General features: G+C 46.9%; 1 protein-coding gene across 3 annotated transcripts in view; it reads right to left on the bottom strand.

Annotated features, from left to right (window-relative positions):
- The window catches only part of ATF6 (activating transcription factor 6), a 1,455,481-nt gene that overhangs the window by 804,641 nt on the left and 624,350 nt on the right, over nt 1-26,490 (bottom strand). For all 3 annotated transcript variants that reach the window (XM_078686796.1, XM_078686788.1, XM_078686804.1), the window contains one exon: nt 6,685-6,899. In XM_078686796.1, the coding sequence (XP_078542922.1) occupies nt 6,685-6,899 (215 nt within the window). The remainder of the gene's footprint in view (nt 1-6,684; nt 6,900-26,490) is intronic.

Genomic DNA, 26,490 nt, shown 5'->3' with positions numbered 1-26,490 from the left:
CTCTGAAGCTCCACTCTGAAGCTCCACTCTGAAGCTCCACTCTGAAGCTCCACTCCGAAGCTCCACTCTGAAGCTCCACTCTGAAGCTCCACTCTGAAGCTCCACTCTGAAGCTCCACTCTGAAGCTGCACTCTGAAGCTCCACTCTGCACTCTGAAGCTCCACTCTGCACTCTGAAGCTCCACTCTGAAGCTCCACTCTGAAGCTCCACTCTGAAGCTCCACTCTGCACTCTGAAGCTCCACTCTGAAGCTCCACTCTGAAGCTCCACTCTGAAGCTCCACTCTGCACTCTGAAGCTCCACTCTGCACTCTGAAGCTCCACTCTGCACTCTGAAGCTCCACTCTGCACTCTGAAGCTCCACTCTGAAGCTCCACTCTGAAGCTCCACTCTGAAGCTCCGCTCTGAAGCTCCACTCTGAAGCTCCACTCTGAAGCTTCACTCTGCACTCTGAAGCTCCACTCTGAAGCTCCACTCTGAAGCTCCACTCTGAAGCTCCACTCTGAAGCTCCACTCTGCACTCTGAAGCTCCACTCTGAAGCTCCACTCTGAAGCTCCACTCTGAAGCTCCACTCTGAAGCTCCACTCTGAAGCTCCACTCTGCACTCTGAAGCTCCACTCTGAAGCTCCACTCTGAAGCTCCACTCTGCACTCTGAAGCTCCACTCTGAAGCTCCACTCTGAAGCTCCACTCTGCACTCTGAAGCTCCACTCTGAAGCTCCACTCTGAAGCTCCACTCTGCACTCTGAAGCTCCACTCTGAAGCTCCACTCTGAAGCTCCACTCTGAAGCTCCACTCTGCACTCTGAAGCTCCACTCTGCACTCTGAAGCTCCACTCTGCACTCTGAAGCTCCACTCTGCACTCTGAAGCTCCACTCTGAAGCTCCACTCTGAAGCTCCACTCTGAAGCTCCACTCTGAAGCTCCACTCTGAAGCTCCACTCTGAAGCTTCACTCTGCACTCTGAAGCTCCACTCTGAAGCTCCACTCTGAAGCTCCACTCTGAAGCTCCACTCTGAAGCTCCACTCTGCACTCTGAAGCTCCACTCTGAAGCTCCACTCTGAAGCTCCACTCTGCACTCTGAAGCTCCACTCTGAAGCTCCATTCTGAAGCTCCACTCTGAAGCTCCACTCTGAAGCTCCACTCTGAAGCTCCACTCTGAAGCTCCACTCTGCACTCTGAAGCTCCACTCTGAAGCTCCACTCTGAAGCTCCACTCTGAAGCTCCACTCTGCACTCTGAAGCTCCACTCTGAAGCTCCACTCTGAAGCTCCACTCTGAAGCTCCACTCTGAAGCTCCACTCTGAAGCTCCACTCTGCACTCTGAAGCTCCACTCTGAAGCTCCACTCTGAAGCTCCACTCTGCACTCTGAAGCTCCACTCGGAAGCTCCACTCTGAAGCTCCACTCGGAAGCTCCACTCGGAAGCTCCACTCGGAAGCTCCACTCGGAAGCTCCACTCGGAAGGGGCAAAGATCGGAGCATCACGGAACTAAAACAAATATAAACAAGGCAGTGAGTGCAGCACCGCCTTAGCAGTGGGATAGCAGCCTTGATAACATCGGAGCAGCCCCTGCGCCCGGCCTCAAAACAATAAAGGCAACTCTAGAATGCAGATTTACCTGTATCCCGCAAGTGATGTACGCAGATGGGAAAGAAACAAATAGCAACCTTGGAGAGCTGGCGGGGCAGGCAAACACAGCATCGGGAGACGCAATATAAATAAAATAACAGCTAGTATCAAATTATACAAAAGCCCAACGTAACGAATTGCTCAAAAAAGTCAAACATCATGTGTACATGAAGACGCAATATAAATTAAAAAAAAAAAAAACAGCCACCAACAGATTAAAGAAAAGCCCCTCCATAGCGGATCGGTAAATAAACTCCAAACGCATCTGTTTATGCAGCATCACACAACCATCGGGAGACGCAATATAAATAAAATAACAGCTAGTATCAAATTATACAAAAGCCCAACGTAACGAATTGCTCAAAAAAGTCAAACATCATGTGTACATGAAGACGCAATATAAATAAAAAAAAAAAAACAGCCACCAACAGATTAAAGAAAAGCCCCTCCATAGCGGATCGGTAAATAAACTCCAAACGCATCTGTTTATGCAGCATCACACAACCCACATGCCCGTAATATTAAACAAACAAGTGATAGCCGCAAACCTTATCATTTAAATTAGTTAAAAAGCCGTTGTCCGAGCACCCGTGAATTGCCTGAGAGCTGGGGTACAAGCCTTCGCCAATGCAGAACGGGCACAGAGAGGCAGCCTGCTGTGGCGGAGCGCAAAATGATGCCCCCCCTGCAGAATGCGAAGAGGCCCCGAGGCTCTTGAGTATAAAGCATGCCTCGCAGATATGTAATGAGCTTGGGCTGAATAGGATCCCCCCGAAAGGCTGCAGGGTTTCTGCATGTTAGCCCCTAAAGAGCGGTAACATTATTAAAGCCGGTTTATGAGGTAATGGACAAAGTAAATGACTTCAACTAAAAAGGGTGTAAAAAAGGGCCGTGTCTTGATTTCGAGTGCTCGATCGGTTTATGAATTATGTGATGACTCGGTTCAGATATGGGGTCCAGGATCAGTACATATCCAAACGCCTTACGCTATCGGCTTGGATAGAAAGTATTGTAACCAAACTCGAGGGGACTTCAGAAGTACAGTGCCATAAAATTCAGCCATCAATGTTTAAAACTAAATAAAAAGGTAGCGTCCCAAAAAAATAAATAAATAAATAGCGCCTTCGGGTAAAGTCCGCGCTATATAAAAATGCATAAATAACTAACTAAATACATACCGCAAATCACTGCCGTCACTCTGCCGGCCTGCGACCAGGAAGTCAGGCAGGCCGGCGCGTCAACAGGAAACAGGAAGTAGGAGGGCGGGAGCCTACCCCGCCTCCCACGGAAGAGCCGCGATTGGACGGAGCCGCCGTGTTTGGAGCACCGGAGCAGGCAGGAGCCTACCCTGCGCCCCGGTGCAGAAGGAGGTAAGAAGAGTCCTGCTGCCGGGCCCTGCAGCTGAGGAGAGACGCCGCACGAAGGAAGCCGGTGAGTGCGTTGCTGAGCGGGGAAGGGGGAGGCGGGGGGCGCGGGGAAGGGGGAGGCGGGGGGCGCGGGGAAGGGGGGGGCGCGGGGAAAGCATGTGCGGGCGGGCGGGCTTTGTATGTATGTGTGCGTGCGTGTGACTGTGGGGGAGGGGGTGTGTGTGTGTGAGCGAGTGTCTGTGTGCCTGTATGTGTGTGCCTGCGTGTGCATGCGCTCGCCTGCGTGTGCGTGCGTGCGTGCATGCAGAGGGGTGGGGGCTGCCTGCCTGCGTCTGTAAAAGCAAGGGCTGTGAGTTACTCTGCGCATGCGCGGGGGCAAGCCTGTTCATTCCAAGCCAGCCTCAGCCAGCCTCGGGAAAAACAAAAGTAATAAAAAAGCGAAACTGACACTGCCACTGCAGACAATGCTGCGCGCTCCCGAGGTGAAATCCGGCACTGAAAACGCTCGTAACACTTTGGTGTCCACTCTCCTAAAAACGGATCACATTAGTTGTCGAGCTGACAGCATTCATGCTTCGCATGAATGCTAACGTCAGCTCGACCTAAACAACTATAGACTGATGATTCTGAATTATAAAAAAGCTCTTAAAAACGCACAAATCTCCTTTTATAGTGAAAAAATCAGTAACGCAACAAATTCATCAAGGGAGACGTTTCTAACCATGAAAAAACTTCTAAAACCCCCCACCCCTCCAGCTACGCGCGATCCATCACCTGAATACTGTAATGAGTTAGCCAACTTCTTCGACTCAAAAATACAAACAATACTTAACCACTTGGCTGCTAAGGCCCCTCTGGCCCCTCAATGTAATTTCCATTGAAATCAATGGAAACTCCATGACGAGTTACCCTTGTCATTAGCACTGAAGGGGTTAAACAACTTCCGCCTCTTTCCCCGATAGACCCCTCCCTCCGTTCCTCCTCCCAACACCAGAACAGAGACAATGAACTAAGCAAGTTCCATCCTATCAACGCGGAAACCCTTGGTTCTCTACTAGAAGCCCTTAAAAGTGGATCACCTCATGACCCAGCCCCGGTGAGACATCTGAAGCAGGCTGCCCCGAGCATCCTACCACTCATGACCAACCTACTTAATGCCTCTTTTGAATCCGGAACTGTGCCCATAAGCTGGAAAAAAGCGGTGGTGAAGGCACTTATAAAAAAACCTAACCTCGACCCGGATAACTTGGCTAACTTTAGACCGATATCACTTCTTCCAGGCATTAGCAAACTGGCGGAAAAATACATCAACTCCCAGCTTTCTCAACACTTGGAGTCCAATGAGCTGCTAAAAACCTCTCAAACCGGTTTCCGCCCTGGCCAAGGAACAGAAACGGCGATGGTAGCGGTCGTCGAAGAAACTAGGAAAATCATCGATGCAGGAGGATCAGTGGCAGTGATCCTCCTGGACCTCAGTGCAGCATTCGACACCGTTAACCATAGCATTCTGGCCCAACGCCTGGAAAACCTCGCCATCACGGGGATGGCCCTCGAATGGCTAAAATCCTTTCTCCACAACCGCTCCTTTCAGGTGGCGGAGGGAGACTGCATTTCTAGGGAAACCCCGATACGTTGCGGAGTGCCTCAGGGCTCTTCATTGAGCCCTACACTCTTCAACGTATACATGGCACCTCTTGAACAAATTGTCGTCCCCTATGGCATTAAACTCCTGACCTACGCGGACGACACACAGCTGGTCGTTTCCCTTAGCCAGTCCGAATCTCCCACCATCGATCTATACTCCTGCCTGGAGAATATAGTCAGCTGGATGAGCGACTCCCACTTAAAGCTCAACGGGGACAAAACTGAGCTAATGGTATTGGGCAACCAGGCCCACTTTCGCTCAGAGTCTCTATGGCCTCCCAGTATGGGCCCACCACCAACCCCTAAAACTGATATCAAAAGCCTGGGGATCTGGCTGGATGACAAACTTACCCTCAATACGCAGGCTAAGAAAACCGCAGGTACATGCTTTGGCTTGCTCCGCACCATCCGTAAGATCCTCCCACTCCTCCCTTTCCAGTCGAGGAAACTGCTCATTCAGGGTCTTGTACAGTCTAGACTTGACTATGGCAACGCCTTATATCTTGGTTCCCCAAAAAAAGTCATAGCTAGGTTACAGGTGGTGCAAAATGCGGCCGCCCGAATTCTTACAGGCACAAAAAAATGGTGTTCGGCCAAACCTGCACTCAAAGAACTCCATTGGCTCCCGGTGGAGCAAAGGGTGCATTTCAAGGCCATGTGCCTAACCCACAAAATCCTGCATGGAAAAGCTCCGCCGGTCCTGAAAAATCTTGTGACTCCCTATACGACTAACAGAACTCTACGCTCAACCAACGCCCATCTGACCAAAATACCCAAGATTAAGAAAACACGCTTTGGAGGCCGGCAGTTCTCATTTCAGGCGTCCAAGATGTGGAACATTCTTCCACTGGACCTTCGGGCCCAACCTAATTTCCTGTCATTCCGCAAATCCTTGAAGACATGGCTGTTCCCCTGACTTCGTCTTCTCCCCTCCTGACCCCACCTCTGGAGCTCATAGTGGATTTCAGATAGCCCTGGGACGCCTCCGGGCAGCCATGCGCTCTATAAATCTCCAAAATAAAAAAAAATTTTAAAAAATGATCAGAGTTATCAAATGTATTGAAGATTTCTTTAAAGGTAAAGGCTAGGGTGTCGCAGAACTGTTGTCTATGAGTTGTCACATTGTTCTCGGGGGTGGAGGTGAGCTTGGTGACCACCTGAAAGTTCCTTGGTGGAGTTAGAAGCCTTTTCGATCATATGTGTACTACAGTTACTGGTGACCAGAAACAGCAAAGGCAGCCAGGATCTACAGTGGTAAAACATGTGAGCAGAGCACCCAAGAAGCATTTTTTGGAAGAAAGTTACATGGGGATTTAAGAAGTCCTGTGTGACAACCTTGTCACCATTCTGATGTGTTTATCTCTACCTCCAGCTCTCAGACTTCAACTCTTGACTTTGCCTATCACTGTTAAATTTCTTTGCAAGCATTGGAAAAACAAATCTATTCCAAAATGGGCAAAATGACGAAAGTCCATGTGTGTCCACATAATACAGTCCTCAAGTAATAGAATTACGTTTGTGTTTATGTAACACCATTACAAGATGGTTGCCATGCATGTGTGCACAGAAGCAAATTGGGAAAAACAAAATGCAAAGTCAACATGTCTGAATCCATAGTAGCAAAGGCAAGGCCCTATTGGCTTTGCCAATACGTGCTTGATTGCATGTTCTCTCACCTGGAGTACTGTTGCCGCTGGAACTTACCTTTGATTGGTGTTAACATATTGGAGAAGTTTGGAGGCTCACAACAGAAAACGAGTACTTTTTTGCTTAAAAATCAATATGACAATCTGTCTAGCAAAACAAAATTGTCGCATAACAAATATAACAGTCACCAATACACTGTAGCACAGTAAGTCTGCTCTCAGGTGCAAAGTAAAAAGCAAACTCACATTTATAAATGCCAAAATCATATCTGCAGAACACTTTGAAGGGCTATATACAGTTTTACATTAAAGAGAAATACTGGACCAAAGTGATCATTTATAAGATTGTGCAGGGATTTGAAAACCTGGGAACAAAGCATACAATTGGGTAAACTTACATCAGTGCAGGCATTCCGCACTGCAGTTTGCATGATGGGCGGAACTGTTGGCGCTTTGCCAGTTGTTGCAGCATTGCCTGTAGGTGCTAGCACATTCAAACCGTGGCTGGGAACCTCTGCGCCGCCCGCAGCAGTGGCAAGGACTGCTGGTGCAGTCAAGACTCCAGGGGTGTGAAGTTGTACCACAGCAGAAGGGGCAAGGAGAAAGGCCTGGCCTGTTTGAAAGAAAGGATGCATTTAAAAACAAGCATTGGGAAAGGCAAAAGGTCTCATCTTTGGGACCTACTGGCTTTGCTAATGGTTTTAGCAATATGTTACTGTATGTACATTAAATATTTTACCAAAGTAAAGACTTTGAATTTGTAAACATTTGCAAACTCTTTGCTTTTGTGCAGTTCAGTACTGTAATTAGAATTAACTTGGCTAAGTACTTCGCAAGACGTTAAAGTGGATCCCCCCCGACTCCAGGAAAACTGTCACCCACACACTCATCAGACTGGACTACGGCAAAACCCTCTACGCCGGAATCAACAAAAAAACTCCTCTGCAAACTACAGACCATCCAGAATGCTGCAGCCAGACTTATCCTTGATATTCCACGACACAACCACATCACTGAACACCTCCGCGACCTCCACTGGCTCCCCATTGAAAGACGAATAACCTTCAAACTGCTCAATACCTTAACAACCGAATCTCCTTCCAAACCGCCAAGAGAAACCTTCGATCAGTCGACCTCGCCTTAGCCACCGCCCCTTGTGTCTACAGGACCGGAGCAGGTGGAAGATTCTTCTCGGACCTCGCCTCCAAGACCTTGAACAAACTCCCCCTTCGCCTCCGACGAAGCCTGACTGCACCAGTTCAGAAAGGACCTCAAGACCTGGCTCTACGAATGACTCCAAATTAGCTGCTCTCACCCCCCGAACCTTGAGACCCCGACGGTTGAGTAGCGCCCTTCACAAAACCCAGATTGATTGATTGAGTATTGACAAAGCCAAGAATTCTCAGCTCTAAAAGGCTCAGTTACTAGGTTTTCCAGTTTCTGCATAGTACATGTGAGCTGAGAGCATTTAAGTGTCTGAGTGAGTTCTGGTTACGGGAGGGTGTTTATAATAGGGCATGAATGAGAGCTCTGGAGCTACGGCTAAAGGCAGTATGAGTCATGTGGTCATAACAGCGTTCAGACAACATACTCATCCAATTCTAGGCCTCTCTCCAGTGCACACATATGTACCATTTGTAATAACCAATTTTCATTATTTAAAACAAAATCACGGTGGTTACTCATTGATCTCAAACTGCTAACAAAGCACCCACAAAGCCAATAGGTCTGGCTTGTTTTAGGCATATATTTGTTATTCTATGTCGGCACCGGAGGCATGGGTTACGCTTAGGCTGTGGGGTTTTAGGTCTATACCTATAATAACTGATAAAACCCCACTGAAAGAGAAATAGCCTTCACCAGCGAAAACATATAAACACTGAAAAAACACCTGCGCAACCACAAACTAAATGCCATTCAAAGAAAGGAAAAAGAGAGTGAAAGAGTCATTTTTTTTCTTCCTGTAGGGGCCAAAACAATGTAACTTTGTTATACAAGCTAGCAGTAAGAAAGACTGGGCTAACATTATTCTGCTTGAGTTTTGTTGTTTAGGGATGCCACTAAAACATTGTTTCTTCTTCCTTTTGCTTTTTTTAGTTTTGTGGTCTTTGGTCTAAAGATGCAGGGTTTAGAAGCATGTTTTAGGTCTGGTTTAATTATTTTATAAACTGTAGAGAATCAGGAAAGATCAAAATCGTATTTGATATTTTGCCAGCGTTTGATTCTTTCACTGATCGGTAAAATGGCTGGTTTCATAAGAATCTTTCCTAATATGTGTCAAAACATTTTCCCACAGAGAATGGGTAAAAACCCTTAATACATCAGCCCACAGTTTCTAGTGGGTCAGTATTGATAGTAGATGAATTACCAACACCTCAGGCTTTAAACATTCAATGCAAGGTACAGTGACCAATATATGTATAAAGAGCGCTATCACCAAGCATCTGGGATAGTGTTGAAAACATGGGACCAGACTTTTGGAAAACATGGAATGCAGTGTCACTTAGAATGCTCTGCAAAAAAAGGTTCTTTCCAAGTTCAACAAAGATTGGAGTGATATTGTTTGTATTTGCAGTGATTCAGTTAGATATATGAAAAAGTTGTGTGATGACCTGTCAACATTGATACCTGAGCTGAAGTGATTCCCTTTAGGAGATCCTTGCCACTTGTTAGATGGTATGCTGAAAGCATCTTTACACAATCAGCAGAGTTAATGAGGGATGCTATTGACTTTTTAGTCCATTCTGGTGCACAGTTTTTTTATGCACAGGAACTAAAACGTAAATATTTATTATTTTGTGCTTTGTGTGATATCAAAGAAAGAGTCATCCCAACTGTGTCCCTCAGCTGATGGTTCTCAGTCCAAGGGGCTATGAATGCTATATTATCCATATAACAACCGTTTAAAGAATTTTTGCTGAGTGATGAACGCAAGAAATGTGAGGATCTTTGGTCGCATATTGATAGTGATGTGAAAAAGTACACTCTACTGCATTATAAGATTTTTACAGGAAAACATAACGGCTGTAGTGGATATAATAAAAAAAACTAGAGTCTGAAAGAACCTGTTTCTGCCAAGTGTTCAGCATAATTGGTGTAGATGTGAAACATCTCCTTGAGAGTAGGTTGGGCGACACCTTTACTGACTTTGGCACTGCAACATGTTCAATGTTAGAGTGCTTGCCACTTGGCAAGCAAAGCAATGTTAAAGAGCAATTCAGGAACGTTTATTTTACAATGTATGAGAAATGGCTTGCAATGATGCATAAAATGTCCCTTCACCACCAATGGCATTTGAAGTCAATAAAATATCACTGTGGTACTCTGTACAAGTTCTAGATCCCTTCAGTAAAGGGGAATTTCTTACGTAGTTTCAAAAGTGCTGCTTCATTTTTGACCGCTTCAATAACTCAGAGGGCATAAGTGCCCAGCTCAATGCAAATGTTGCAGAACCTGCCCTGAAAAATGCAATCAAGTGCACAAGTATTGGCATTGAAAGCTGTGTCAGTGGCCAGAGTTAACAAATTGTGTACTGGCTGTTTTGGTGTTGCCCGTCTCAAGTGGCAATGTGGAAAGGGCCTTTTCACAGAAGTTTACATGGGAAGGAAAGAGCAAGCGCACATGACCAAAGACTCACAGAAGAAGTATTGTAAGGTGTACTACAATAAGTTTAATTTGCAAAAATCTATTTGGACCTCATATACACTATACAATACTGTCTGTATACCATGTTCTATCAGTGCAGAAAGCAAGCAATAATAAAAGCAAAACATTCCATAAACACCGGAAAAACACTTTTTCTGTTGTTTTTAGTGGCGCGGAAATATGTAACTACTGATAACAACAGTTTTTTTAAGGTATTGTAATCACTTGAAAACACTGAAAAAACCCCACCAGGATTTTCCAGAAAACAGGAAAGCCTAGCTTACGCTTTTACTTTCTTCATTTTATTCAACAGAAGCCATATTTAACATTATGAAAAACGACAAATCCCATTAATCAATGGGGATCAGAAAACCAACAGTCCATCCAATCAGCATGTAAGCGACCTGTTGAAATGAGACGTGAACGAAACGTGAATAAACTCCTGTTTAACCCCTTCTATGCGTCGGACGCCCGGGAGCCGTACGACGCACAAGTGCTACTGTGCGTCGGACGGCTCCCGCGCATCCGACGCCTTTGACCATGAAATCCCTCTGGTGCAGGCAGCAGAGGGGTTTCATTTACACCTCCAAAGCCTCGGGAGTTGGGGAAGAGCTTCCCCAGCTCCCGAGGCCCCCCCGTTTCTGTGAAATGACGATCAGCGCGCACGTCAAACTGACGTCATTTCACAGAAACGAAAACTGAAATGAGCCTAAAGGCTCATTTCAGTTTCGGTTCCTACGTGCTCAGACGGCTATCTCAGCCCCCTGGGCACGTAGAAAGACGGGAGAGGACAATCTCCAAGCAGGAATCCACCCACTAGACACCAGGGAGGGGGGAGCGGCCCCTTGGGCAAGGGCCTTTGCTCCCCGCAAAACAATTTGGGCAAATTCAATCTTTGTGCCCCTACTCTTTCAATCTTTGTGCCCCTCCGGATGGGGCAGAAAGCCCACTAAACGGCAGGGATTTTATTTTGGCAACTTGTTTTTAGAGTGGGGGTTGCCCAAAACAGGCATTCCAATGCCCCCTCCCCTGCCACTAGATCAGCCTTTCTGCCCCACCTGGGGAGCAGATGGGGCCCGTGGGGGAAATTTTAATTAGGGGGAGGGCTGCCCAAAACAGGCATGCCAATGCCCCCCCACCAAAATTACTGCCTTTCTGCCGCAAATCTGCCTGTGTGGGGGGGGGGGGCAAAAAGTGAACTAGATGGCAGGGATTTTTTTTAGCTAATTTGAATCAGGGGTGGGGGCCTCCCAAAACAGGCATGCCAATAACCCCACCACCCACCCGCAAATATTCCAGTTGGGGGGGCAGAAAGCCCACTCGAAACCAGGGATTTTTGTTTTTATTCGTGTTAGGGTGAGGGCTGCCCAAAATGGGCATGACAATACCCGCACCCCCCCTGAAAAATTCCAGTCTTTCTACCCCCCCGATCTGCCCTCCCAGGGGGGGGCAGTATGTGCACTAGGCGCCAGCGATTACGCTGGCTTTTTATAAGCGTGGGGATGCCCAGAATGGGCATACCAATGCCCCCACCCCTTCAAAAAATAGCCACAGTCTTTCTACCCGGGGCCAAAAAAACCCAGTTGACCCTCCCTTGCAAAACCAAGTGATTTCGGATACATAGGGGGCACCTGCGTTTTTGGTCCCGGGGTCCGCAGCCATCCATCTAGGGAAACCTACCAAACCCACACATTTCTAAAAACTAGACACCCGGGGAAGTCCAGCGAGGTATGGCTTGCATGGGTCCCCCAATGTTTTCCTACCCACAATCCCCTGCAAACCTCAAATTTAGCAGAGAAAAATCACTTTTTTCTCAAATTTCTGTCTGGGAAAGTTCTGGAATCTAGGTGGATCCACAAATTTCAAATTTCCTACCACCCAGCATTCGCCCAGGTCACCCGATAACAAGCATTTGCAATGCAATAGGTCTCGCAGTTACGCAAGTTTAAGCTATTAGCATTGTAAATAACAATGCCTTTTATTTAGGTTTTTAAAAGGAAAACAAAAATAACAGGCATTGTTATTTTCAATGTCAATAGCTCAAACTCGCATAAATTCGAGACCTATTGCATTGCAAATGCTTGTTTAAAGACTGCCATACCAGCCCGTACGTCAATGCTCTGATTACAGATTGCGTTTTTGCACTTGATATATTCTGAACTTTTTCAATGTGTCTTTGTACTGTGACTTACTTTTATGGTTGCTAAAAAGCTTCTGAATAAAGTTTGAAATTGGTTGATTGATTGAATTCCTGGAAATATAAGGAACCCAATTCAGATACATACCCCAGTTTACGCCAAAATGAGGACAGGTGAAACGAGGGCACATCACAGAAGCATTTCAGTGAAAATTGAAAGTCAATTTTTGTGTCTTTGTATGTTTTACATGCAAGTACTATGAAGAGTTCTAGCGAAATATTTACTGATATAATCACTTCCGGAAGTAGCTTCCGCACTACGGTAGTGTGCTGAAATAAAAGCCATTCAAGACAGGATGAAATAGAATATTGCTGTGTAGGCGTGTTAGTGCACTTGTCTTAATTAAAAGGCACTAAGACTATAACACCCTTAATACACTTTTTGAAATTATTAAATCATATTCCAGCACTGGAAAAGTTGTGTCTGGTGACTTGACGTCATGTGGTCACCAATAGTCATAAGCGACGTAGAACGGCGGTGACTTCGCTGTGAGCAACCAAAGCAGAGGTGCGGATACCACAGCATTCTCCATACGGTCACCCTCACTAATTGTTTTGTCCCCGTTTAAATCTTGCCAGTTTTTTATTGCAGCCAGTCATATCGATTAAGTACGATATCCATAAAATTCCATCGAAACTAGTGTTTAACGTCCCCAGCCAATTCGATTTAGGAAATGGCATGACACTTCAGCTTGGACAAAAATTATTTTCTTTTAGCATTGAATCAAACTAGTAAACAGAAATTGCCACAAATGTAACGACAAACGTTTGGTCCTGCAACGAGCGTCAGGAAGCAGTGAAACAGTTACACAAGTGCTCCTACATGGTACAAATCACAAGTTGTTGTTAGAAGCGAACCAGAAAAAAAATCTCTCCACAGATTGATGCCATATACTTCCGAGGTGCGGCCGGCCACCATCTCCCAAAACGGGAGCACCAGGGGTTAAAGCCATGCCGTGCGTTGTAACAACGGATCAAGGGAGAGGGACACACCAGAAGCCAGATTCTGTGGCTCTTGTTGTACAGGATCACTTTTGCAAAAGCTCTGCGCTAAAGACAGCATGAGCACGCTAAAATCGGTCTTTTCTAGTACCCCCAGCGCGGTCGGAATACCGTAGCCACCGGCAGCCTGGCATCGTCCGGTGGGGTCTCAGTCGATGCCGCTCCTCTGGACGCAGTGGCCGGACTCTGCCTCCCTAGCTCGCATCCGTTTCTTACAGCGAATCAGCGCTTCCCAAACCGTAGGGCGGCACTGGGTCTCACTGATAGTTACCACTATCTGCACCCCCACGTTTTAGCCCTCTGACCCAGAATGCCCGCCTGTGACTCTCCATTGCAAGATGCCCCTATGCCAAGACCGGCCCCACAGACTGCAACGCCAGACCCACCCAACTCCCATATTTCGACCAAACCTGGCTACAGCCGAGGTCAAACCCGCTAGATGCCAATGGGACAGCCCACTGCACACCCTTCCCAATCACCACTTCCAATACAGTGCAAGTTGTTTTGTTACTGGAAGACGGACCAAATACTGAGCGTGCGGTGAACGCCCCATTCTTGTATACTGCTATCCTCATTAAGTATGCACGACATCCCAAAATTATGGCATCAGCAAAGTTGTAACCGATTACGAGATTACATTTGAAGCACCAAATACAATTTGTTTTAAAAAAAAAAAGATATATGAGGATGATGAGAGATAGAAGGGTGGTCAGAGAGAAACACAGGGAGCGGCAGGGAGCGAGCGAGCAGGACGTATCACAAGACGCGTGCACATCTCATGTCCTCTGAGTTATGCTAACGCCGCGGTATGCGAGCGAGCAAGCAAGGAGGACGCGTGTTAACGTGCTGCGAGCACATCTCCTGTCCTCCGAGTTCTGCTGGCGACGCCATACGCGTGCACGACTGCTGTCCTTTCTACACGTGCACATATCCTGTCCCCTTTCGGCAAAGAAACCAATGACAATAGGGCTCGACAAGGCAAGCAGCGCATGCGCTGCGTCGCTAGGCGAGTCCTACAAATGATACCTCACTCGCGTGGGTGTGTCAAGTACCCACGACAGGCAAGGGCCCAAAACGTATTGAGGAGACATCAAAATAACCTATCACAAAACAACCTGGTTTTGCAAGGGGGGGGTCACCTGGATTTTTGTCCGGGACTCGGCGGCCATCTTGAGAAACTACCAAACCCACACATTTCTGAAAACTAGACACCCAGGGTAGTTCAGCGAGGTATGGCTTGCGTGGGTCCCCCAACGTTTTCCTACCCAGAATCCCCTGCAAACTTCCAATTTAGCTGAGAAAATCAAATTTTTTTCAAATTCCTGTCAGCCAAAGTTCTGGAATCTACGTGGATCCACTAATTTCCTACCACCCAGCGTTCCCCCAGGTCTCCCGATAAAAACGATACCTTACTCGCGTGGGTGGGTCAAGTACCCACGACAGGCATGGGCCCAAAACCTATTGAGGAGACATCAAAATGACCTATCACAAAACAACCTGGTTTTGGAAGGTGGGTGACCTGGGTTTTTGGCCCCGGGCTCGGCAGCCATCTAGGGAAACCAACCAAACCCACACATTTCTGAAAACTAGACACCCTGGGGAGTCCAGCGAGGGAGTCCCGCGAGATATGGCTTGCGTGGGTCCCCCAACGTTTTCCTATCCAGAATCCCCAGCAAACCTCAAATGTAGCTAAAAAAATCAAATTTTTCTCAAATTTCTGTCTGGGAAAGTTCCGGAATCTATGTGGATCTACAAATTTCCTACCACCCAGCGTTCCCCCAGGCCTCCCGATAAAAAGGATACCTCACTAGTGTGGGTGGGCCAAGTACCCACGACAGGCAAGGGCCTAAAACATATTGAGGAGACATCAAAATGACCTATCACAACCCAGCTTGGATTTGCAAGGAGGGTCCCATGAGTTTTTGGCCCGGGGCTCGGCGGCCATACATTTCTGGAAACTAGGCACACGGGGAGTCAGGCGAGGTATGGTTTGCGTGGATCCCCGAGTTTTAGCAAATGTATAGGTTTGCTAGGTTTCCCTAGGTGCCAGCAGAGCTAGGGTTCAAAAACTACAGCTAGGCTCTTTGCAAAAATAGGGTCATTTTTCACTGTGAAAATGTGGTGTGTCCACGTTGCGTTTTGGCCCGTTTCCTGTTGCGGGCACTAAGCCTACCCACACAAGTGAGGTACCATTTTACTTGGAAGACCTTGGGGAACCAGGGGTGGGTGGAATTTTGTGGATCCGCGCAGATTCCAGAACTTTCCACCACAGAAATGTGAGGAAAATGTGATTTTCTAAAACAATTTTTTAGGTTTGCAAGGGATTCTGGGTAACAGCACCTGGAGAGAGCTAGTCCAGTCACCCCATCCTGGATTCCCGGGTGTCTAGTTTTCAAAAATGTATAGGTTTGCTAGGTTTCCCTAGGTGCCGGTAGAGCTAGGGTTCAAAAACTACAGCTAGGCACATTGCAAAAATAGGGTCATTTTTCACTGTGAAAATGTGGTGTGTCCAAGTTGCGTTTTGCGCCGTTTCCTGTCGCGGGCACTAGACCTACCCACACAAGTGAGGTACCTTTTTCTCGGAAGACTTTGGGGAACGCAGGGTAGGTGGAATTAAGTGGATCCACGCAGATTCCAGAACTTTCCACCACAGAAATGTGAGGAAAATGTGATTTTTTTTTTTATAATTTGTTAGGTTTGCAAGGGATTGTGGGTACAGAACCTGGTGAGAGCCAGTCAAGTCACACCATCCTAGATTCCCCTGGGTGTCTAGTCTACACAAATGTATAGGTTTTGTGAGAAAGTGCCATCTTTCTTGCCTTGGTATGCCCACACTTTTTTCTGAACTGCTGATGTACTTTGACTGAGTGTGCCCTGGGTCCCTGCCAACCAGGTACCCAGGGCCTGTGTTCCTTCCCTACAAAGAAAAGCTATGCTGAAACAAAACACCCAATTGGCATCTCTGGCCACCTGTCAGCCCCTAGTAAATGGTACCCTAGGTACCCAGGGCATGGTGACCAGAGAAGACCTCTGAGGGCTGCAGCACTTATTGTGCCACCCTCAGAGACCCTGTACCCTGGCACCCACACACTGCCTTTGCAGGCTGAGTGCCTAAGTACAGAACCAAAGCAAGAGTCGACATGGCACATATCCCTGTGTGCCATCCCACAGAACCCACTGCCCTGGCATACTTCAGTCACCCCTCTACCTGGGTGCCCTATGCCAGAGGGCCACGTTTGTCATTGCTTTCTTCAGGACCGTATTTACTGATAGCTACTGCGATAATAGTGAAAACAAAACTGTGCTCAAAATTAAAAAAAACAGATACAGAGATCACCTGAGTTCACTAGGTGTTCGCATCATTTTCTTCACTCTTTAAGAGCCAGAGAGTGTGTTTTGAACGCCGTAGCATTTGAACAATTCCTCTGAACCCTAAGGAACTGTCCATAGGGCAGATTATTTCCTTCTTTCATTAGGGTGGTGCTTCCCCTTTTCCCTGAGCCGTGGCCAGGTGGGGTGAGGTCTACACCTCTTACAAGCATGGTAAGATGGTTTTTTGATTGCTATGTTGGTATTCGTTAAATTTGATCCAATGTTGAGACATATGCACCTATTTATATAGTGCTACTGGTGTACATGATATTGATACCGAACACTAGAATGGATATATACTTTTGTGTATAGAGTCATGAACTAAATTGTGTACGCTGTGTTTTCCTGAAGGGTACCTTCTCCTGACCTTCATGGTTTCACTCTTTTCCTAGTATATTCACATGACTTAGAAGAGTGAAGAAAATGATGCGAACACCTAGTGAACTCAGGTGATCTCTGTATCTGTTTTTTTGATTTTGAGCACAGTTTGTTTTCACTATTATCGCAGTAGCTATCAGTAAATACGGTCCTGAAGAAAGCAATGACAAACGTGTCACTAATTGCTGAAACATGTTGACCCTATAAAATATCTGGGCAGTCCATATTATAGTGACTGTCACTGACTACTTTTTAACATTGGAAGAGTGGGTAGCATCCAAATAAAATTGTCAGTACCCACTCATCCAATTTTATGAACACCTTTTTTCTTATTTCTTTCACACTTTTGTGCACTGCGACATCAGTCCCCCATTGTTTATGTGTGCCAATATCCTCATAATTGAGTAGCAAGACCACAGTAAGACCTATCTGACCGGCGGAGGGTTCTTTTTCAAACATCTGGACCCCCGATCGTGAAAGTTAAGTGGCACTCCGGATAGTGGTCTTGAAGGAATCCCAAATGATGAAGGGCGGTTCCGTGTGGTGACTGATGGGCATCCTTGCCTGACCACTATGTGGATTTGTTGAAGGGATGACCCTAGATAGATACACACATGATAGGGACATCTAGGTTTTCCTGTCAGGTTACATTGTGCGTACACTTTAGTTCTCTCATTAGACCCTCTGATATATTTTTTTGTGTACTTCAATTTATGTAGGGAACCTATCGGAGCTTGGTCTTAAAAATTCCCTCTGGTCCTAACCAATTGTTTTTGTTCGTTATAATCATTTCTTCGCCATGTGGGCACTCCCTGACAAACTCTGGGGGGCAGTCTTTCTCTGCTAGAAGGATATCATAGCCTTTAGATAGATTCTCCCAAAAGAGACCGCTTATTTTCCTAGTTTTATCCCCTTCTATACGTAGTGTTATTTCATATAATTTATGGGGTACACTAACTCTGGTGTTTGCAGTTTCCACCTGAATGTATTCATTCGTGTCCACTGTCTCCAGAAGATTCATCAGGATCTTGCAAGCTATGGTCACTTCTGCTGCGCTGTCTAGCATTGTCTGGGCCCATTCTCCGTTCTTGAGTTGTGTCCTCAGAATCCTCGGCATGTTTTATTTTAATACTAGCTACCTTCTTTTTGGGAAATTGTAATTTTTTACTTTGATGAGCAGGTTCCTTGTCTTTGGACTTGACGCGCTCTTCTTTATGTTCTGACCGTCCACTTCTTTCCGATTTCTGTGAGGAAGTCTGAAAAGATTGAGAGGGACATCTATCATTATCTTGATATCTGTCAGGTTTTCTTAAATTATCCCCATTTCTAAGGTTGTATCTTTTTTCAGAGGGCTCCCGTTGTGGAGACCTGTCCCCCCCCATCCTGGAGATCTATTTCTCCGTTGGGGAGACCTTCCTCTGGACTGAAACTGTTTTTCTCTGGGAGTGGTTTGTTTATTACCCTCCACTTCTTTTTTGCAGTAATGAGATTATTCTTAATAAAGGTTTTTTCAGGATTTTCAGTTAGTTGTGGTTTTAGTGGTTTCCCACCCAAACTATCTCTACCTAATTCTTCATAGCACTTTTAAATTATTCTGGCAAGTTCAAAAGGTTGGTCTGTTATTTCTGTTTCTTTTAATTTTTGGCGGATCGCCACAGATGCTGCTTCTCCTTTTATGTTGGCTAGTAATATAGCCGAGACTTGCTTAAAGTCTTTCAGTAATTTCATACCTAGATTTAAAGCAGGCTCCGGACTGTATTCATTTTGAATCTGTCTTAGTACGTCTGGTATAACCGCCATAGACCGAACCCCATGTGTTTTTGTGTATATTGAAGCAAAGACTGTTCCCCAAGTGTCACAGTCCTCCAGATGTGGTGCGATCCCCATTGGTAGACAGATTGTCAGAATTCTGTGTTTTTCATGAGGTGTACTATCAGGAAATACTGCCTCTATTTGAGTAATTTTTTGAGCTACCCAGAACGGAATATGTTCCCGTTTTGCGGGTAATTTGCCAATGACTGATTGTATAGTCTGTGGTGTAATTTTATTTGTGTTCCCCTGGTGAGGGGTGTGCTGTGGAATTTGTATTGCTGGTTGGACTGTTAAAGTCCGCATGACATATTGGACCAATTGTCTATGTATTTTAATTAATTGTTTTAGCTGAACTAAAAGTTCTCTGTTTGACATTTCTTCAATGTCAGGATGTGGTGTATAGCTGGCTAGAACCGGCCATGTGGCTCCTGGTCTACCTAGTGGACCGAGCCTGGACATGTGATTTTGATGTTTTAGGGCGCCATTAAACCAGAGCTGATGCTCTTGGTAAGTGAATGGAATTTCAACGTCCTCGAAAGGAACGTATTCCGCTGGAGGTTCCTGTGCTTTGTAGTAGTGGAAATTGTGTGTCACAGCATTTGCTGCTGGAAAAGTTATCCATGAATAGAATACCTCTGTCTGCCGATCTTCATGTGCCTCTACCACAAATATGACTGTACCACCTCTTGATGATACTCCATTATTTATAAGTTTGTAAGTTACACTTTTTCTTACATTGACCGGGATTATTATAGCATCCGGGTCATTTTGTTGGAGAGCTGTGTCGTTTAACAACAGTTGAGCTGCCAAAGCCTCTCTCACCCTTTCTCTTTCGTCTTCACTTTCCGTCATTTTTGTTGACTTAAAGTTTGGAGAGCAAGTTTCAAGGAAACAAAGATTAGGTGCACAATATTTTGGAACACTGTATCCTTCAACGTTGACTAAACCAAAAAACTAATTCATAGGATTCTCCTCCTACTTAGTTTTGGCGGATATTAACCTTTTACCCACTCCAGACGCCTATTGGAGTTTTTACAGGAAAAGGGGTCTGTGTGAAAAGCACGACTGAGTTACTCTAGTATTTAGCGTTAAATTATCGCCTTACCAAACGTTGGGCGCCATGTAGTGTAGTCCCTATATTCCCAATAGGCTCTGCGCATTGGAATAACATAAACGATAGTTTAGACGTAGGACTTAGGTCGACTAGGTCTCTATTGAATATGTTAGACTTAATTATGAATGCCAGCTAGCTCAGAGGTCACTAGAAACTTCCTCGAATTCACAAGAAGGGATTAGTTTCTGACAACCGCATAAACATGACAACTTTGCTCCCTCCAGAAAGAGGAGTATACCTCCAGAGTCGCGGAAACAATAGATAGCTATTTTACTCAGTCAATCGTGCATGCTTAGTTTCACCAGATGTGCAGAGAAACAGAGAGACGGGCGTTTTCAATAAAAGAGGTTATTTATTGAACAGTCTTCTTTCTCATGCAGGAGAAGTGAATTGCTACAATCGCGATACTTATCATAAAGTAAAGTGCGTACAGTAAAAGGAGTATTATATAGTAATACTGTAAAAGCATGGTATGGTTTCTAAGCCATACGGTGTTTAAAATGGATAGAATACATATAATGATAAAATAAGGACTAAACGTACTCAACTGGTGCTTCTAAGCTACGCCTACCCCGGTGTACCTAACCTAAGCCTAGTACATGGGAAGTAGTAAGTGAGATGTAGTTTGAGTTAAGATAGTTTCTGCCAAGAATCTGAATCAAGAATTCTCTAAAGGTCTAATCAGCTCCATACCTTGGTTATAGAATGAAGGAGATCTTGTATCTCTCTCTCAGGACTCGATCTCCCAGCAACCCGCAAGGGTGACAGGGAAACACTGGAGCTGGATTTCTCGGCAGGAGAAAAGACAGCGTCTCTCTCAGTGCGTCAACGGGAGGGTCGGCTTCCTTCGGCACTTGCTACAGCATGGCGTCGGGCAAGTAGATAGTCGATCTGCTCCAAACCACCGTGTGTTTTGCTAGGGCAGATGCTGGTATATTTATACCTGGAAGGTGCCGAGTTTGACGTAAGGTTGGACATAAGAGGTCACTAAGAACTCGCAGTTCTTTCAGGATTCCGGGAGTTCTAGGACAAATCAGTACAGAAGCAGGGGGAATTCCCGGGCTGCTGGAGGCTTGGTTGGTTTAAGAACACGTTGTGCTTTCTGGGAGTCTATGGGAGTAGCCTTGCCGTATTTGGACTGCATTGGCTATGTTTTAATATGGGTATGATTCTTATGCCTATATAAGGATATGATTGATACAACCACATAAGGGCATACATCGGGAATATTTAACTAGAGTCCTAGATTCGTCTACAACAAGACAAACAGCCAGGTCCCAGTCAGAAGACTTAGCCAGGCTAACCTAAGCATACATGGGAGTCAGTATGGGCAGCCCCCATACAGACCCCCAAGTGGGCTTAACCAGAGGCAGAGGAGAGGGAGATCCCACTCCAGGGAATCTCTCCAATCTCATGCTTCACATGGCTCTCATGGCCCTGCTCAGAAAGGGATGACCTCCCCTCAGAGAAGGGAACATGAGGCCAAAATGAGAGAGGCTGCACTGAGGATTGAGAGGCAAGAACTTGAAGTTGCCTTGGCCAAAGAGAAGCTTGCTCGTGCTAGAGAGCACAGAGAGAGTGGGTTAGAACCCACTGGTGGCAGCAATATCCCTAAGGATAAAGATAGGTCCTATGAGAATAGAAACCTAAGCAAGATTGTGCCACCCTACAAAGAAGGGGATGACATCCACAAATGGATAACTGCTTTGGAGAGGGCCTGCAAAGTACAGCAGGTACCCCAAAGTCAGTGGGCAGCAATCTTATGGCTCTCCTTTTCAGAAAAAGGTAGAGATAAGCTCCTCACAGTTAGTGATGGGGATGCTAACAACTACTCTGTCATGAAGAGTGCTCTGATTGATGGGTTTGTCCTAACCACTGAACAATATAGGTTGTTGTTCAGGGATACCCAGAAGACACACTCAGGACTGGACTGATTGTGTTGATTGTGCCACTAAGGCTCTGGAAGGCTGGTTATTGGGAAGTCAAGTTAAGGACTATACAGGGTTGTATAATTTGATCATGAGAGAGCAAATCCTTAACAACTGTCAAAACCAGTTATTGCATCAGTACCTGATTGACTCTGATCTGACCTCTCCCCAAGAATTGGGAAAGAAGGCAGACAAATGGGTCAGAACCAGGATTAAGCAGAAAAACCAGAACCAGGGGGGTGATCAGAAAAAAGCAGACCAGAAGGGTAATGAGCAGAAATAAAAAGACCAGAAGTCTTCACCAGGCCCCCAAAAGGCACAGGGGGAGTGTGGCTCCAAAAAGAACAAACAGAAACAAGAAGGCCCAAAGACGCCCTAGTGTGGATACTGTAAATCAGTCTCTCACTGGTTTAGTGAGTGCACCAAGAAGGGCACAGCACCAACCACCATTGCCCCTAAGGCAACTGTTCCCCCTAGTCCAGCGGTTAGTGGTGGTTCCCAGCAAAAGGGTGTAGTTGGGTTGACCCTGGGAACTGAGGTGGACTCTGGCCTAGTCAGAGTACCAACTCAAGCTGTTCTTGTCTGTGATGGGGACATAACAATGTCCTCTACTGTAAGCTCCAGTAATCTGAGCAAGTACAGGCGGACGCCTTTTATTAATGATAAGATGGCTCAGGCCTACAGGGACACATGTGCCAGTGTCACCATGGTGACACCTAACTTTGTGGACCCTGACCAGATCATACTAGGTGAGACCTACCTAGTGACCAACGCTAGCAATGCCACTACCTCCCATAGTATGGCAGTTGTTAACTTATCCTGGGGAGGGGTAACTGGCCTCAAAAGAGTTGTTGTGAATTCAGACCTTCCTGTAGAGTGTCTGTTAGGTAATGATTTTGAAACCTCAGTCTGGTCTGAGGTGGAGTATAGGACCCATGCAGAAATGCTGGGAATATCAGCACATGTCCTTGCTGTGACCAGGTCACAGGCCAAAAAGTGCTTACCTGAACAGGTGCTGGATCTTGGAACAATAGACCAGACACCACCCAAGAGAAAGAGCAAGAGGGTTAAGGCAGTGTCTTCCCCCCTGCCTCAGGTTGAGGATCAGCCCTCCCAGGAGGATGATTCTGAGATCCAAGAGTGAACTGTCCTAGAAGAGCTTGAGCCTGATCAGGTTGAGTTTCTTGGGACAGGGGGACCTTCAAGGGCAGATCTGAGGCAGGCACAGTTAGACTGTTCCTCTCTTGAACCCCTCAGACAGCAGGCTGCTGCTGAGGCTGCTGGGAATGCTCAAGGTACCCATAAAGTGTATTGGGATGATGGGCTCCTTTATTCAGAGGCTAGAGACCCCAACCCTGGTGCTTCCAGGAGGTTGGTTATACCTTTGCAATTTAGGAGCTTCCTTCTTACTTTGGCCCATGATATTCCCTTAGCAGGACACCTGGGCCAGAACAAGACTTGGGACAGGCTTGTCCCTCACTTTCACTGGCTCCACATGTCAGAAGATACCAAGGAGTTTTGTCGCTCCTGTGTTACCTGCAAAGCCAGTGGCAAATCAGGTGGCACAACAAAGGCCCCCCGCATACCACTACCTGTGGTGGGGGTACCCTTTGAGAGAGTGGGGATAGACATTGTAGGAGCAATGGACCCCCAAACAGCATCTGGGCACAGATTTATACTGGTGGTAGTGGATCATGCCACCAGGTATCCAGAAGCTATTCCCCTGAGGACCACAACAGCTCCTATTGTGGCAAGGGCCCTACTTGGAGTTTTCTCCAGAGTGGGGTTTCCAAAGGAGGTTGTCTCTGACAGAGGTGCACACTTCATGTCAGGATATCTAACTGCAATGTGGAAGGAGTGTGGTGTCAACTATAAGTTCACCCCCCCTATCACTCACAGTGCAATGGGCTTGTGGAGAGATTCAACAAGACCCTCAAAGGGATTATAAAAGGGTTACCAGAAAAGCTGAGGCGAAGATGGGACATCCTTTTACCCTGCCTTCTGTTTGCTTACAGAGAGGTCCCACAAAAGGGGGTTGGCTACAGCCCTTTTGAGCTTTTGTTTGGGCATCCTGTAAGAAGACCCCTATGTCTTGTGAAGGAAGGATGGGAGTTACCTCCCAAAAAGCCTAAGCAGGACATAGTGGACTATGTACTTGGTCTCCGCTCCAGGATGGCTAAGTATATGGAGAAGGCTTCTAAATACCTTGAGGCTAACCAAGAACTTCAGAAAGCTTGCCATGACCAAAAGGCTGTGCTGACTGTGTACCAGCCAGGACAGAAAATGTGGGTGTTGGAGCCAGTGGCCCCAGCAGCACTCCAGGACAAATGGTCTGGACCCCACACAATAGTTGAACAGAAGGGAGAAGTCACCTACTTGGTGGACCTTGGGACTCCCAGAAGCCCCCACAGGGTGCTTCATGTCAACAGACTAAAAGCATTTGTCGACAGGGCAGACATGGGCTTGCTCATGGCTACAGATGAGGGGCAGGAGGAAGAGAGTGACCCTATCCCAGACCTGCTTACTCAGAACACTGATGATGGTTCAGTAGATGGTGTAGTCTTTGCTGACAGCCTCTCTGAACATCAGCAACAGGACTGCAGACAAGTTCTTCAGTCCTTCAGACATCTGTTTTCCCTGACCCCAAGTCAGACAAGCTGGTGCACCCATGAGGTGGACACTGGTGACAGTCTGCCTGTCAAGAGTAAAATCTACAGGCAACCTGACCATGTCAGGGACTGCATTAGGACAGAGGTCCAAAAGATGTTGGAGCTGGGAGTTGTTGAGCCCTCAGAGAGCCCTTGGGCCAGTCCAGTAGTCCTGATGCCAAACCCTCACACCCAAGATGGTAGGAGTGAGATGAGGTTTTGTGTGGACTACAGAGGTCTCAATGCTGTCACGAGGACAGATGCCCATCCCATCCCCAGGGCGGATGAGCTCATTGATAGATTGGCTTCTGCCAAGTTCTTTAGCACATTTATTTTATTTATTTATTTATTTTATTTTAAACTTTATTTGTTTCTCAGCAAATTGAGCAACACAATCCCCCCCAAAATTGGCATAAGTAGAAGAAAAATACAAGTGTACACAGTTCCCAGCCCCAGTATAGCCCTAGCAGGTGCAGATATAGCAGTAGTTACAATAGTTACATTCCTGGGAATCAAAGCAAATATACAAAACTGACATTGTGGAACCTTGTGCATAGACATTAGGGCCTTACCCCGACACCTACTCTCCCTCGCCACCTCCCACCACCCCATCTTCGGGCCCCGATTCCACAGATGAGAACAAATCAGCACTGGTTGCATCAGAATCGCTATCAGCGAACCCCTCAGCGCACATCATTCTCCGTGCGAGCAGATTCTCTTGCAGACGCTCATCCCTACGTGTATGCTGCATGTGAGTCTCCTCTGCCAATGTCCATTCCCCCACGTCCCGGAGCCACAATGAGATGTCTGGTGCCCTCTGTCCCATCCAGGTGATAGCCACCCGTCTCCTAGCCAGCACCAAGAGCAGCTGCAACATTTTACATGAGAGGTTCCTCTTCTTGGGTTTAGGGACTAGGGCCAACAAGCAGTGAAGTGGGGTTAGGTCAATAGGCAGGCTCGTGACCTTCCTAATATGGACCACCACCGCCCTCCAGAAGTCTCCGACCAGCGGACACTCCCAAGCCAAGTGAAGAAATCCGTCTCTGACCGTACTACATCTAGAGCAGGTATCCAATTTATCCGCGGCAATGCGGTGTAAAGCAACTGGGGTTATGTAAGTGCGATGGACAAAGTTGAAATGAATCAGTTTGAAGTGTGTGTTACACGACACCTTCCTAGTAAGTATCCCTATGCGTTTGCGTTGTCCCGGGTCCAAAGCGACCCCTAGATCCGCCTCCCATGCAGCCCAGGCCGGAGATATCGGGGGCACCGAGTCGCATCTCATAGCCGTATAGAACAGCGTTATCAAACGCCGTCCCCTGCCGCACGACAACAGGACATTCAGAGTTTGGGACACCGGGGGTGCCTCCGGATATTGCGGCCAGGTCGCCCTCGCCATGTCCTGCAGGGCCCTATAATGGAGAAACTGTCCCCCAGTGAGACCAAAGGCCTCCGTAGCCCTTTCCAGGGTCACAAAGGAATCATCGGGATACAGATCCGCTAAAGTATCACAGCCGCCTTCACGCCATTCCCGGAACGACATGTGGTCTTCCATCAACGTCACCGGCGCTAATATCCACACCGGTAGCTCCCTATGAAATGGGGCCCGCCTTAATATCCTCTCCACCACTCGCTGCCAAAGTCCAACCGTGTGTCGAACAATATATGGCAGGGAGTCATCCGCTCCCCTACCCCGCATCAAGGCCCCCTGTAGGGACCGCTCATCTGCTCTACCAGCCAGGAGTCGCAACTCCCAGTTGTCTGCACCCGCAAACCAGCGCGCAGCCGGAGGCAGTTGGGCCGCATAATAATACAGGTCAAACCTCGGGGCCTCCAGGCCTCCTTCCTCCCAACGTCTAACCATCGTACGCAATGCAACTCTGCTGCGTCTGCCCGCCCAAAGCAAGGAGGTGAGCAGCGTATTGAGTTTGTTGAATATTCGAGGAGGGAGAGGGCACAGGGCATTCTGCAAGGTATACAGCACTCTAGGCAGCATAACCATCTTCGAGACGGCCAACCGTCCCATGAGAGAGAGTGGGAGCGTGTTCCAGAAGGACACGGACTGTTGTAGGGAACTGAGCAGCCGTTCGGCGTTCCGAGCCAGCAAT

This window comes from Lissotriton helveticus, chromosome 1_1, assembly GCF_964261635.1.
Source record: "Lissotriton helveticus chromosome 1_1, aLisHel1.1, whole genome shotgun sequence".
Classification (NCBI taxonomy): domain Eukaryota; kingdom Metazoa; phylum Chordata; class Amphibia; order Caudata; family Salamandridae; genus Lissotriton; species Lissotriton helveticus.
The sequence above is the reverse complement of the archived record's forward strand: the minus strand, read 5'-3'. Positions and strand labels throughout refer to the sequence as shown.